Source organism: Grampus griseus (genome assembly GCF_964374135.1).
Source record: "Grampus griseus genome assembly, chromosome: 5".
Taxonomy (NCBI): Eukaryota; Metazoa; Chordata; class Mammalia; order Artiodactyla; family Delphinidae; genus Grampus; species Grampus griseus.
In genome coordinates this window covers 21543603-21558314 of record NC_138998.1, presented here as the reverse complement: position 1 = coordinate 21558314, position 14712 = coordinate 21543603, and the positions used below count along the sequence as shown (strand labels likewise).

Below are 14712 nucleotides of genomic sequence, written 5' to 3'. Positions count from 1 at the left end.
TTCCAGAACATTCCACGAAAATTCCTCAGTACTGTGAAGGAACTGGCATCTGTGGGTTCTCAGAGGAAAAGAAATACCTTGAACCACCTACAGTAATGCTTTCAGCCAAGTCTTTGACTCTGAATGTAAATGCAAAACTGAATTACACCAAAGGCATTCAAACAGATTCCTCCTTCCTATGTCTACACACAAAAAAATAGCTTTGGCAGTCAACCACAGAAACTTTGTCTTGGTATTTTCACTACAGCTCACTGCAAAAATGCAGAGAATAACAAGTGACCTTGGAGAAGAGCAGTGTCACACAACAGGCATTACCTTACCATCCCCTGCCAGGAGACACTGACCCTTAAGGCCTATCCAGTATAATTGGAGATGAAACTGAGGCCCGGATAGATTAAATGTTAAATTAAACAATTAGTACCAGAATTAGGCTAAAAACAAGAGTTCTCTTGACAGCCTTGGGTAGCCCCTTCATTTAGGTCTAAGACTCAGAGATGTAAGACAAAAAGGACAAGCCTCCTCTACCTTCTCTAAATATCTACACTCCTCCTTGCCCCACATACACATTTTAGTTCTTTGTGTGAAATGACAACTTACATGATGTTTTCCCCCAGACCACTGGCCATAATGCTCCATTTCTTCCACCAATTCATCACAGGCTTTTTCAGAAAATATAGGAAACCAAAAAACATCTGGACAAGGCTATATATAAAACATGGTATCACCATTAAGAGAATAACATTTTGTGTCTTTTTACTAAGAAATGGCATTTCAAAAGTACAGAATATTCAATATTTATCTCACTTAGATGTCTTTTTAAGAAGTTTGCCCAACATTACTGACAGTACTGTTACAAACAATACTAGTTTGGGTTTTGTTTTTTTTTTAAACAATTTCTAAGACTTTAATTTTCATTTATTTACTTATTTTGTTTGCATTTTAACATCTGTGCAATGAAGACGTGTCTTAGAGACACAGTTGGCCAGGCAGCCATAGTGATGTTGTTAATGCCACAGGGCATGTACACTTGGTCAGGCATTCATTCTGTCCTCACTTTGTGTGTATCTGTGTGTGTGCACATGCACACATTTAGTTGGCACTGTTGACTTGCCTTTTGAAACATCTTTTTAAATGATTTATACTACCACTCATTGAAATGAAATGCTATTATGTATACAGTGCTCTATAACATATATGCCTTAATAAGTCTAAAATAGCTCTTTCAATATGCATAAAATTAAAAATTCTAAGTGACTAGAAAACATTGCATCATAGTTTAATTGGCAGTAGTTTTTTCCTTTCTCATGGTACACAAAATAACAGCATCTCAGAATTAAAGACATTTTAGACACGTTACATTCTCTGAAATAAGGTATTAGCAATAGCTTGGAACACTAACCTCAAACAGAGTTCATTTTTTAAAAGACCTCTCTGAGAAGAGACGTTTGGAGCTCAATTTCTTTCAAAGATAAACTTTCATTGAAAGAGGCCTACACCAGAGATCTGCCAAGAATTCCTTATTTTTGAGATAGCTATAACATTTGGGAGTATGCTAAAAAAATGGCATGATCTTAAAATTATTGTTAATTCTCATTTTTCTACATGTTTACAACTGTATGACCCTTAAGGCTGTAAAACTGGTAATTAAGTCATATGAATTTTACCTAAAGGATAAAGTTTCTCCACTTTCACAACATCTGCTGCTAAAGCAGTATTGCATTAATAATATTCCCTGCTGGAAAATATAGCAAAAATGCTCTACATATCATAGTAATTATTAAAACAAACCTGTTCAACTATATTTTCAGTGAAAATCTTCGAATAATCTCGGTTTATATACTTTTCCTTCCAGTCCTACAAAAATATCAATTGCACAGATTACAGCAAAAACCTTTTCATAAATACTTTAATAGAAAATATAAAGTACATGCACTTTAGAAATTGCTCAAGCAATTTATAAATGACTACATGTAGTAGACAAAGTGGGAATTTTCAGAAACCACAGTTTATGTTTTTTAAACTTTGCCTGATTCTATGTATGTTCACATCATTTTATGAATGGCAAAATTTTTATTTACGGACTTTTATAACTCAGGATTTTAAAATTTGAGTAATCTTATAGTCACTATATTTGTATACTATATTCTATGCATATAAATAGGTGTAGGTAAATATGTGTGTTTTAAAAGTGAAAGATAAGGAACATAATCCTACCAACAAATGTTCGTAAAACTCAATCAGTAAAAATTACTAAAATTCGTAAAAATATTAATCAACTTGGCCTTACTTATAATTTTGTAGTGAATTACTCTAAAATAATTTTGATTTTTTTAAATGTATTTAAAATTTCTGCCTTCAGTTTTAGATGTGTATCAAAGAATGATCATGGGGTTACTATTTCATATCTTTTAGTTACTGAAATTAAGGTATAAGACCATATATTGAAAAATAGCTCCTCTTCATACTAATTCATGAACCTGAATCTTCTCTTAGTCCAATCACTGACACGTAAGCCACACACTAAGATACATCAATTTTTGTCAATATCAGCTAAGGAATCCTTTTCCTGGGTCAAGTGTTTTATTTAAAAGCCCAATATTTAAAGGGTATATATTAAAATATGAGTCAATATCCAAAACGATCTTTTCTTACATATATTTAGACCATTTAACAAAATTCTTAATTTTCTCCTTGCAAAGTACAAATTAAGTGAGCAAACAGGAAAGAATTGAGATATGGGCTCAAAACAATTCCAATCAAAATACGTTTCAAAAATATTTGTCTGAAATATATCTTTTCAGGCCACAATTCAGAAGGGCTCTGATAATTTATTTGCCATTCTTGGTTTTGCATATCTCTGCTTACGTGTAACTCAGAAATTTTTGATATGGAAGAATAAAAGTTATCTTCAAATTCTTTAACAAATTTAATTTATACATAGTATATAATTATAAGGATGAAATTACTGTATTATCTCATTATTCCCTTTAATATTAATTGGTTCTCTGATTCCAAAACATGGGGGAAAATTAGCAGTAAATAATCATACATAACATTTCAGAACCTTTAAATATTTTTAAGTATCCTTTCCTGGCATCATTATAGATTTTTTGAAGTTAAAGAAACAAGCTCCTAAGATTTTACATTAAAGCATTAATATTAACTTTTCATTTTAGACTGCTTTTCAAATGTCATGGAACAAAATGACTTTACTAATTTCTTAGAAGTTCTGATAATGGGATAATCATTAAATATTTTGCTATGGGATACCCCTCATGAGGCATGTCAGTCAGGCTAATTTACCAAAAACAAAGCATGGAAAGAAAAGCAGTTCCTATTATTTCTGATATATTCATTGCATATTCAAATCTCTAAAGATTTGAATTCTCACACAAATATCTACAGGATATAACTTGGGAAATTTTTTTCAGGAAACTAATTATTACCCAAGAAATCAAATAATTCTGTCTCTCAAAATACCAAGAGATTCAGTGCCAAAGTAAAATATGTAATTCTACCCTCACCATTTAAAAAATGCCTCTTTTCAATTCTACTCCTGTGAAAGATGGAGATACGCAGCTAAAATGAAACAAAAGTATTTTTAAAATACCCCAAAAAAGTCAAAAGATATTCTTTTTCCTTCAACAGAGTTCCAGAGACCATTAAATTTACTATTCCCAAAAGTCAACTACTACAAAATAAAAGACAATTCTCATCAGGTGGATTGAGTCTTTGTAATTTAAAACTTTCACTATTGGGAAGGAGAAAACCATAAATAGTAGTATTACAGAGATTAGAGAGAGTATTTTCCCTTGAATAATTGTGCCAACTTGACTAAAGAAAACCAACCCAGTAAGACAAAAAAGGAATTAATGTCTACATGATTCAAATCTTTCAGAAAAGAAATAATTTTGGACTTCAAAAGGAAATCATTTCCTCAACTTAAGACTTTATATGCTGAATCCACTTACTCTGCAATTTTCTCTAGCTATCTTTGGTGTACATTCACAAAATTGTTATAAAAAACAAACAAAATGATAAAATAAAATCCATTTTCACAAACTAACTTTTTGAATTCTTTTCCTGAAAGTCAAAATGTAATATTGTCATACATGAGCTACTTGTAAACATTTTCCTCTGAAATTGTGATTAAAAATTTGTTGGAGTTTTTGAATATATAAACAGAGATATTGGGAGAAATCAAAGAAACTGATAATTCCCTTCCCCAAACCTCATGTCTTTAAAAAGAAAGTTCTTAGTCAAGAAATATAATTATGCCTTAAAAAATATAATTAAAGATACCTTTTTAAGGCCTCTTACCATATTTTCATATTATTAACCTAACTGATTTACATCCATTTAGAGTTATAGGAAAATAAGTAATAAATGAAGCTGAGCATGAAATACATACCACAGGATTTTCAAAAATCTGCCAGAGGTCATTGTTATAATGGGAAATATTATAATTGGCAGTTGATAATAGTCTTCCAAATTCATGTCTATTAGAAATGTACATAAACACACCCTATATGCCAAAAAATAATAGTATTAATCATCTTGGAGGAAAGTACAAGAACATAAATTTAACCATAGGAAAGATATACAGAAGATATTAATTTCAACTTTTATATCTCATTCAGGAACATGCATTTTTATTTTTCATATAAAACATGCATGATTTAAAATAAAAAATAAAATTTTCATTAATTATGAATTCAGACACCACACAAAACTACTTGATAGCACTGACACTCAACTGAAAAAAAGAAGAATAACTGTTTTTGTCCCTTTCTAATTGGTCTTAAATGTAGACATCAAGGAAAAAGAATTCCTGTTTGAAAGCAGAAATATTTTTGAGACACCAAAGTGCAATTAATTGTACCTCTTTCGGCTTCTTTCCCTTTCAAAGAAGATATCACATTTTTAAACAAGAATTCAAAGATCAATTTTATTTTGTCAGTCTATTTCATACTTTTATTGTCCTGATATTTAGAGACTGAACACAGAAATTACTCCTGCATTATGAGGCAGCTAAAGAAAATCAGTCTCCTGTCCTTGCCCCAAACCAAATAAACGTGGCAAACACCATTAAGGTAAGGTTGTTTCTTTTTGTACCTGTTTTAATAGTAAAAGAGTTAGTTAGTAATAAAAAAAAAAATGGTGAAGAGTACCCAAATCTCATTTTAATCAGGATGTACTTTATACTTACTCCTACTTCTTCTCTCCCTTAAAAAAACAAAAACTGGAAAAACTAGTTAAAGTGATTTGGATTTAACTTTCTCATTTGTCAACCATAAAATCTAAATCAGCCCAAAGAACTAAGAAGTGAATATCACACAATGTGTACCCCAACATGCAAAGCACACACATACATATACAGATTCAGAACCAATGAATACCGACCGTGTACACCAAGCTAAAAGGAAAGAAGACTCTTAAACTTTACTTCTAGACAATATCTAGTATTTTAATTAAATAAATAAAATTAAATAAACCAAAACAAGTAAAAATAAATAAAAATAACACCTTTGGGGGCCTGAGCATTTGGAATGTTTCCGGAGTAGGGGAGTCTTTTTCCCTTTGTAAAGTCTAAAATGAAGAGAAGGATTGGGTAAGTTGACCTGCACACCCACTCTCTCAGGTATTCTTAGGTAATAAAAATAGCAGCCTTTGATCAAAAGCTGACATTCTGAAATGTCCTTCACAGACAACATGCAGAACAAGCAAAGCTTACAGCGCACACAAAGAAACAACTCCAGCCCTTTTTTTTTCTGTTGGTCAAACATAAATCCAAGCTCATTCCTTAGTAGAATTTTCATTAGATACAAAATTAAGAGAAAGGAAAAAGGTGTAAGAATGGCCATTCCAGGATGCGCTGTTGAGTCAAATTAGCCAAACATGAGCACAAATTACAATCACAAGTACTGAGTATATTCAATATAACAATGGACATAAGTTTATAGGAAAAACAAATATATTCAAACAATACATGCCTTATTAAACCAGAAAAAAAGTACTTGCCAACTTTCCTGATTTTTTCCAAAATCACATTTGCTTATATAAATTTGAATAAAATAACCCAACCATTTTAAAACAGAAAACTATAAATGTTTTAAGATGTATTAACACATTTTGAAAAACAAACTATTTTCTGCAATCACTTAAGTTTTATCAAGAAAGTACATTTGTAGAATAGCAATGTATCATTAATTTTTCACATAGATTAAATAGACTACATGTTTCGATCCTTCTCCCAGATTAGTGGTAAGGAACCTACTTTTTGAGAGTATGGGGTTAATAATGATAGAAAAATTATGGACATTGATTTCAGGACAAAAGTGTGTTTTTCTTAAATGTGTAACTGATCATTTCACCCAGGCTTCATATAGTTAACTTTAATTAGGTCAGGTTTTAACTATTGAATTTCAAATGAAAGTAAAGGCAAATTCTTAAAAATGCAAAGCTGATTCGTAATAAATCTACGTTTATTATTGAAAATCTTACTGTTGCTTATGAGTTAACCTAAGCACCAAGCCTAACTTTTTTCAAGTTGTTTCTATAGGTAAATGTTCCACAGGTAAATTATTCTCCATAATTGCTTCCAGTATTTCAATACAGAACCAAAAAAATTGGCTAGTACTACAAATTAGAAAGAAAAAGGGCACTAAAACAAATGACACATCAACTGGGAAAGCAAGCCATCTTATAGAGACATTCAAGCAAGCCATTATTGTATACCCTACCATTTCTCTAGCATTTCGGCAAAGAGCCATATCAGGATCCAATTTATCACGAACAAAATAGTTCCTTTCATTCATCTCTGATCGGAGTGTCTTTCCTTTAATTAAGTACACGTTAGCCATGTATGGGACATTCCATATCCCTCTGAAAGTAAAGATAAGATGTTCCAAAGTACCACAAATACAAAGCTTTATTTTTTAAAATAAATGCCTTCTATGTTTTTAAATTTTGCAGATATAAACTATTGAATCAAGTTACAAATGCAAACACATTTAATGATTATCTGACACATATGTACACATATATATACATGAGATTACTTGGTAAACACTACGTACTATGAGATAAATCACTATCTCCCTACATAAACTTCATTTTAAGATTGATATGTTTGGCATTTTGGCTGTCATCCCTCATTCTGTTGATATAGCTAGAGTATAATATTCTGTTGTACATTTAAGATTAAGCAGCCTGATAGCAAAAAATAGCACATCCAGCCAGTGGCATACTGCAGCCAGCTCACACTGGCTCCCCAGAGCATTTGGCTTCCCTTCTGACTTCACATTGGAAGCCTGAAATCAGCCGTGGTAGAACTATTCAGAACACAGAACTGGGCTAACACTACAAATCAGGGCATCCTCCAACCCAAAGAACTAGTTGTTAGACATTTACCAGCATATCACTGAATACAGCCTAAAATTCTCCTAAAATATAGCCTTTTGAAATTCATTAAGCTATTTCAATTGTCTGTAGAAAAAGGAAGATATAAAGAAACAGAGCTAGAAGTACCTGAGTGTTGGGAGACACTTTATTTTGTCCTTTATTCTTTCCCACACTTGTCTCCTTACTCTGAACATGACTCATTTCATAAAAACAATATAATAGAGGTTCACCTGAAGGGATATACCTTTGCTTTTAGAGCACAGAAAGGGAAGATCCTGACCAAGGAAATGTAGTTAATTGAAAGCAATATACGTAACATCATTTTGTCTTACTAGATGAGCCTCAAAGGAAATGGCCAATCAAAAATATACAATGTGTCCACTGAATTCAGAAATTAATCACTGGTATGGTAGAGTGTGCACTGTTTCAATTTTAAAGGAAAACACACACACACATACACACACACACACACGTCACAAGATGTCATTCTTTCACGTAGCTTTTATACGTAAGGTATGTTCTTCTATTAACTAAATCAAAAACCTCTATTCTATTCTTTTCCTTACACTTTAGACAACAATTACAGGAGGTTGGACAGAAAAACATCAGTGCTTAAAACAAATGAAATGTGAGTTCTCTATTTCTACTTCTGTGAAGCCTTATTCCCGCTATACCCACAGACAATATCGGGCATGTGGTCTATCCTGATCATTCCAGAATCAATTAACGTACTTTGAAACAACAGAATATGATCTTAATAGTATTTTCTCAGTTATCATGCTTCTTAACTGCAGCTAACAAAAGCCTTTATCGTTTACATCATTCAAATTGACTATTACTGCTTTTACACCTATTATTATTTTCACAAGCAAAACGTCTCTTTACCACTCAACTGTTCAACAAGAAGTGTGGGGGTTTTTTTTCCCCCCTACATTTTAACCCTTTTTAATTGAGCTGATGTATCTGAGAAATTAGGCAAAGCACTTAATGTCTCAGTCACTCTGGTCCACCATCTGTATGAAAAACAGGATACATTCTTCCTTAATATTACCTTAGCAAAAAAACTACTTCAGGTGTGATTAATTTTTAGTTTAAAAAATATCAATTGTTGTCTCTGAAATAAATATCAGTGATGCACATACTTTGTAATAAGTATATTCTTTTCAAACTCTAGAAATGGAAATCATACTGGCAAAGCAATTTCTCTTTAAAGCAGAATATTAGCTATATTACACAGAAAATTCTTGCAAAAGGAAATGTTGGAAGGTTTGATTGTTGATGTTTTTGTTTGCTCATTTATAAAATTTTATAAGCTATCAAACAACCTTCACCCTAGCCACTAAAGAAATTAGCTAAACTAAATTCCCTTTCCAAACTTTAAAGAATATTCCTCTTCTAACAACCATAAGATGACTACCCATGGTAATCATACATTGCCTTTTAGTATTTCCCACAACTGAGAGTTTGTGCCTTTGAAGATTTACAGCTTTAAGAACAATTTTTTAAATATTAGTTTTACACTAGTATTGCAGGATCCCAAGTGGTCTCCAGGTCTTCAAATTTCCATTTAACATAAAGAGATAAAAAATGTTTGAAAATTCAATATAATATTAACAAGACCATATCTTTAGATAAAAGTATTTTACATTAAAAGATCAAATCAAGTAACTTACACTCTATTCCCTTGAACAATATCCACATAATCTTCAGATCGAGCATAGTATCCATCAGGACTCAAGGCCCCCCAGAAGTTGGACCACAGCTTTCCATGACGAGTTACAAGGGGAGCAATGATCTTTCTAAAGAGAAGAGAGAAAAACAAATCCAGATAATTATTTACTTTTTAATTGCCACAGAATTATGTGTTTTGGGCTTAACATGACACAGAAAACAATAAAGTTCATTTAGCACACATGTAGTTAGTCCAAAACACTAAATGTAAAATAAAAGACAGGAATTTCCTCCCCTCATTTTCTTTAAAAATAAGTACATTGATGACTTTCAATGATGTTTTTTAAAATGACTAATGAGGGCTTCCCTGGTGGCGCAGTGGTTGAGAGTCCACCTGCTGATGCAGGGGACACGGGTTCGTGCCCCGGTCCAGGAGGATCCCGCATGCCGTGGAGCGGCTGGGCCCGTGAGCCATGGCCGCTGAGCCTGCGCGTCCGGAGCCTGGGCTCCGCAACGGGAGAGGCCACAACAGTGAGAGGCCCGCGTACCGCAAAAAAAAAAAAAAAAAAAAGACTAATGAGAAAGGAAAAGTAATTGAAAATGCAAATGAAAGTATAAAAACAACTTTTAAAAGTATCATACTTATATCCAAAAAGTATAGCTACCTTAATTATTTAGTTATTTTAGTATTTCGAAAATTATACTAAATGAAATCAAATATTTTCATTGTTATTAGGCAGACGTAACAGTCCCTGGTGCATTAAGGTATCCAATAAATATTTGCTGAATAAAAAAATGTATGAAGATGGGCTGAGATATTTGTAAGTAGGCCAGTTTTCCTAAAGTTAAGCCTTGAATTACTTTAAAGTATGTTTCCGTTTTTTTTTTTAAACTTTTAAAATGGGTTAAAATGGGTTAAATGGGTTAAAATGGGTTAAAAATTTTAAAATGGGTGCTAGCCCTGGCAACACTAAACATTTTTCTGGTCTTTTGACTATTTTAGAAAACAAAATAAAAGGTGACTGCTATACCATGCTGTCTCACTACCTACCAGGAAAGCTGCCCCTTTAAGACAAGTATATGTTACAAATTCAAAACATGCCAGATTTCTTTTAAGGAAATCTAATTTATAATGTGTCAACATTTTCCAAATGAGGTAACAAAATCTGAAGTTCTGTTAGAATTATTTTTAAAATGAAGTAAATTGTAATGGTGTCACACAATTTTGAAGAAAATCTCACACAACTCCTCCAAGAGGAAGGTTATAGACCAACTATTTCCACAAAAAAACCTATTTCACAACCCTCCAATCTTGTGAAGACCAGGTGTGCCCTTTCTCTTACCCATGGAAAAATGACACACAGTCTGTAAATACACTTCATGCAAAATAATGATTGTAGTTTATTTTTCCTGCTTCCTATTAGAATAAAACGTTAACCAGATACATTTACATTTTGTTTTGTTTAGAATACCTACAATACTGGAAATAAAAACATAAATTAGAATCTACATATTATGCTAATCTAAGGAATGAATGATAATTCAATGTCGATAACTAACAAGATCAAATATTTAATAGAAAAAAATCTTGTAATTTATAATCTTAGCTGCCTGACAGAGCTAGGGAAAGAGACACTGAAAATCAAAATCCATCTTCTGTGTGCCTCAATGTTTTCAGTACGGAATTAGAAGATTAATACTGAGAGGTTTTAGCTTTTGAAATAATAACTGAATTCTCAAATTGACAAATTACACAAATGATGGATTAGTGGAGTATAATAGACTTCTTACATATTTTATTCAGCAAAATGAAAACAGTAATTCTAACATTTCATTGCTAACCATTCTATTTGTTAAGAGAAATAATTGTGTTAATATATGTGAACATATACAGAGTAATACCTGGCACTTAATAAGCACTCACTAAAGGTGGGGTATTAGTGAGAGTATTAATAGTAGTAGCAGTAGTAGTTATAAATGAAGATTAATATCATTATAAGCCGGTATAGATGGTGCCTTTTACCCATTTCAATTCAGTTAAATGAAAACAGGTATTGCCTAGAGATAATTAGTTCAGTACTAAACAAAATCACAGATCAGGCTGTGGAATAATATGTACCTCTGAAATTTCTTTCATATTCTAAGAACTTCCAACTCTGTAATAACTTTCTAGGTCAGAAGTTTTATGAAATTCTACTTTGAAAATATCTGTGGAAAATAAGACAATTCTATTTTTAGATAGATCACAATTTCATCTAGCTTTAAATAGAAAAATAGGTCAAACATAATTGATAAACATCACATTTGTGATTGTAACTAATATTGAATATTTTGAAATTTTCATCAGGTTGTTTTCTATTTGACTTCTTTAAAAGAAAACTAATTACTTAGAATTGAAAGTTTATAAGGTGTAGAAAATAATTTCTTGTGAGTTCCCTCAATTTGCTAAACACAGACAAGTAATTATAGCATGTCCACGTAGATACAGAAAATAATTATAATTTTAAAAATAAATTGACACTGCATAATATATAGTACCTGTTTTGTTCAATCAAAATTTTTAAAGTCCTTGGATTTGTCAAAACAACATCTGCATCCACACTAAAGTAATAATCACAGTTTTCATCCTGACGGCAAAAATCCCTGTCATTGAAAAAGAAATAAAATATGCATTAAATAAAATAAATATTTGCTGGTTGAAAAATGTTAACATAAAGCTCATAAGCAAAATAAGGTTTCTCTAAAATACTTTTCTAATCAAAATAGTAAGACTATACCCAAAAGGATAAATATTATCTTAAATTTCAAAATGGTCAGTTGATCAACACAGATGTTCATGGGTAGAGTGAAACTAAAAATTTTAGGGCAAGTGAAATATATTTTCAAGTCATTAAATACTTCAAGGCATAAAACATTCAGTCAGAAGGGCAATTTATAATTCAGCATTTAATTCTCTCTAAAAAGGGAACATAATTTATACCAATGTACTTATCAACAACTTTTTTTCACAAGTCAAAATGTTTTCTGCACACACACACACACACACACATTCACAGTGTAAGATCCTGTATATCCAACAACTCAGTTTTAATTGAATCTTGGAAATACAGGTGTATATATAACTCTTTAGGTGTTAATACTTTCAAAACTTGATTTGCGTGGAATTCTTTCTAAGATGGTCACTGCCCTGCTTCTTATCCAAGGACACGGATTGTGATGTATGCTTTCTTGGTAGAGCCTGGAGCGTTATCATCAGGAACACGAAGGAATGAACTACTTGTGATACATGATAGGCTTCCAAGTATTACGGTTTCTGCATTTGGAGCTCTCTCTTTCTGAGCCCTCCTCCCTCACTGCTGATCCGAGTTATCACTTTCTCCTACTGTCAGTGTTTAACTCCATGACACATTTGTTTCTAAGCAACTGTCAAGCAGGACAGCAGACAGGAAAGTTTGTTAAAATTGTGCAAAAAAATTAGAGGAAATTTTTTTTAAATACTGTAACTATGCACGGTGACAGATGGTAACTAGACTTATTGTGGTGATTATTTCACAATGTATACAAATATTGAAGCTGTGTTGTACACCTCAAACTAACATTATATGTCAATTATACCTCAATAAAAATGAAAATTAAATAATTTTTTAAAAACAGCTCAAATTATCTTGGAAAAAAATTTAAAAATTTATACCACATGATTTCAAGGTTAATATAAATCCCTAGTAATAAAGTGTAGCACTGATCTTAGAGCAACAAAACAGAAGTGAGAGCTCACAATCACTCATAAATACTCAGTTATCTGATTTTTGACCAAGGCCAAGTCAATTAAGTAGGAAAAGAAAAGCCTTAAATTAAAAAGGAGTATTGAAACAACTGGAATTTCATTTGCAAAGAATAAAAGTTGACCCCTACTTCACTCCAAACACAAAAATGTATTCAAGATGAATTGCAGATTGAAACATCTTAAAACATAAATGCTAGAATGATAAAGCTTATGAAAGAAAAATTCCAAAGAATGTCTTCATGACACTGGAATAAGAAAGATTTCTTAAACAGAAAATAAACCCCAAAGCACAAAGCATAAAAGAAAAAGATGAAATAGAATTTTATTAAATTAAAATTTCTTCTTATTAGAAGGCAGTATTTAAAAAGTAAAAAATCAAGCCATAGAATGGAACAAATATTCACAAAACATTATAGAGACAGAGATAGAGTTTAGATAGACAGATTTTGTATACAAAATATATAAAGAATTCCTACAAATACACAACTAACAAGATAACCTAATGTAAACAAAAATGCACAAAAGACTTAGATACCTTTAGATACCTAACCACAGTAAGATACCTTTTCATACCCAGTAGGTGGCTAAAATAAAAAAGATGGGCAATATCAAATGTTGACAAACATGTGGAGCAGATGGAGGTCTATTACCTTGCTGTTACAAGTGTAAAATGTACAACCAGGGCTTCCCTGGTGGCGCAGTGGTTGAGAATCTGCCTGCTAATTCAGGGGACATGGGTTCGAGCCCTGGTCTGGGAAGATCCCACATGCCATGGAGCAACTGGGGCCGTGAGCCGAAACTACTGAGCCTGCGCGTCTGGAGCCTGTGCTCCGCAACAAGAGAGGCCGCGATAGTGTGAGGCCTGTACACCGCGATGAAGAGTGGCCCCCGCTTGCCGCAACTGGAGAAAGCCCTCGCACAGAAACGAAGACCCAACACACCCAAAAATAAAAATAAATAAAATTTTTAAAAATGTACAACCATTTTGTACTATTTAGCTGTTTCTTATAAACATACATCTATCCTAACCCTATGACCTAGTTAGTCCACTCCTTGGTATTTTCCCAAAATGTACTAAAGCATATGTACGCACACGCACACACACACACACAACACACATATTCACACTTCTAATAAAGAATCTTCATTAGCAGCCTTATTCATACTGGCCCCAAACTGGACACAGCCCAATGTCTATTACCAGCGGCGTGTGTAAACCACTTGCAGTATATTCATATGATAAAATACTAGTCAGCAATGAAAAGGAATGAGCTGCTGATAATTGTAATGACATGAGTGAATTAAAAAACACTGTGCTAAGGCAAAGCCAGATACAACAGAGCACATACAAAAATTTTTTAAATAGAGAAAATAAGTTCTAAATGTGGACCCAAGGTACTCTCCAATGATGAAGTTATGGAACCATTAGTAATAACATCTGTTTGGTTTTTCTAAGGCCCATTTTCCTGCCTGTCCCTTTACCCCCATAATAGGCACTTTCCATCTCTTTGGGCCTGAAGCTTCCACAGCACAAGACAAGAACGTCTCCTGCTGAGAAATCACTGAGTCTTACCTTTTCATTACCAACTTTTAACCCACTGATGGGCATATTCAATTCACATTCACTGAATAAGTGATCGTTTTCGCTATTACCAGAATTTTATTAGTAATCTGTCTGAAGTATTAAAGGGGCTAAACAAAGGACCTAAAATATTTCTTCTGTGGTTATAGTACTATTTAGATCAATAGATAACTAGAATATCTGAAACACACATTTCTGCCACACAAAAGCTTCAGATAATGTATATTTAAATCACTGCTACATCAGTCACACTACTCATCTGTCTGGGGAT

General features: G+C 32.5%; 1 protein-coding gene across 2 annotated transcripts in view; it reads right to left on the bottom strand.

Annotated features, from left to right (window-relative positions):
- The window catches only part of PLOD2 (procollagen-lysine,2-oxoglutarate 5-dioxygenase 2), a gene marked incomplete at its 5' end in the record, with an annotated part of 107053 nt that overhangs the window by 2748 nt on the left and 89593 nt on the right, over positions 1–14712 (bottom strand). The window contains 7 exons of one of the 2 annotated variants that reach the window (XM_082654819.1): positions 598–702; positions 1789–1854; positions 4412–4525; positions 5527–5589; positions 6744–6885; positions 9078–9203; positions 11614–11718. In XM_082654819.1, coding sequence (XP_082510945.1) covers positions 598–702; positions 1789–1854; positions 4412–4525; positions 5527–5589; positions 6744–6885; positions 9078–9203; positions 11614–11718 — 721 coding nt within the window. The remainder of the gene's footprint in view (positions 1–597; positions 703–1788; positions 1855–4411; positions 4526–5526; positions 5590–6743; positions 6886–9077; positions 9204–11613; positions 11719–14712) is intronic. The other variant, XM_082654820.1, reaches the window with a different exon arrangement.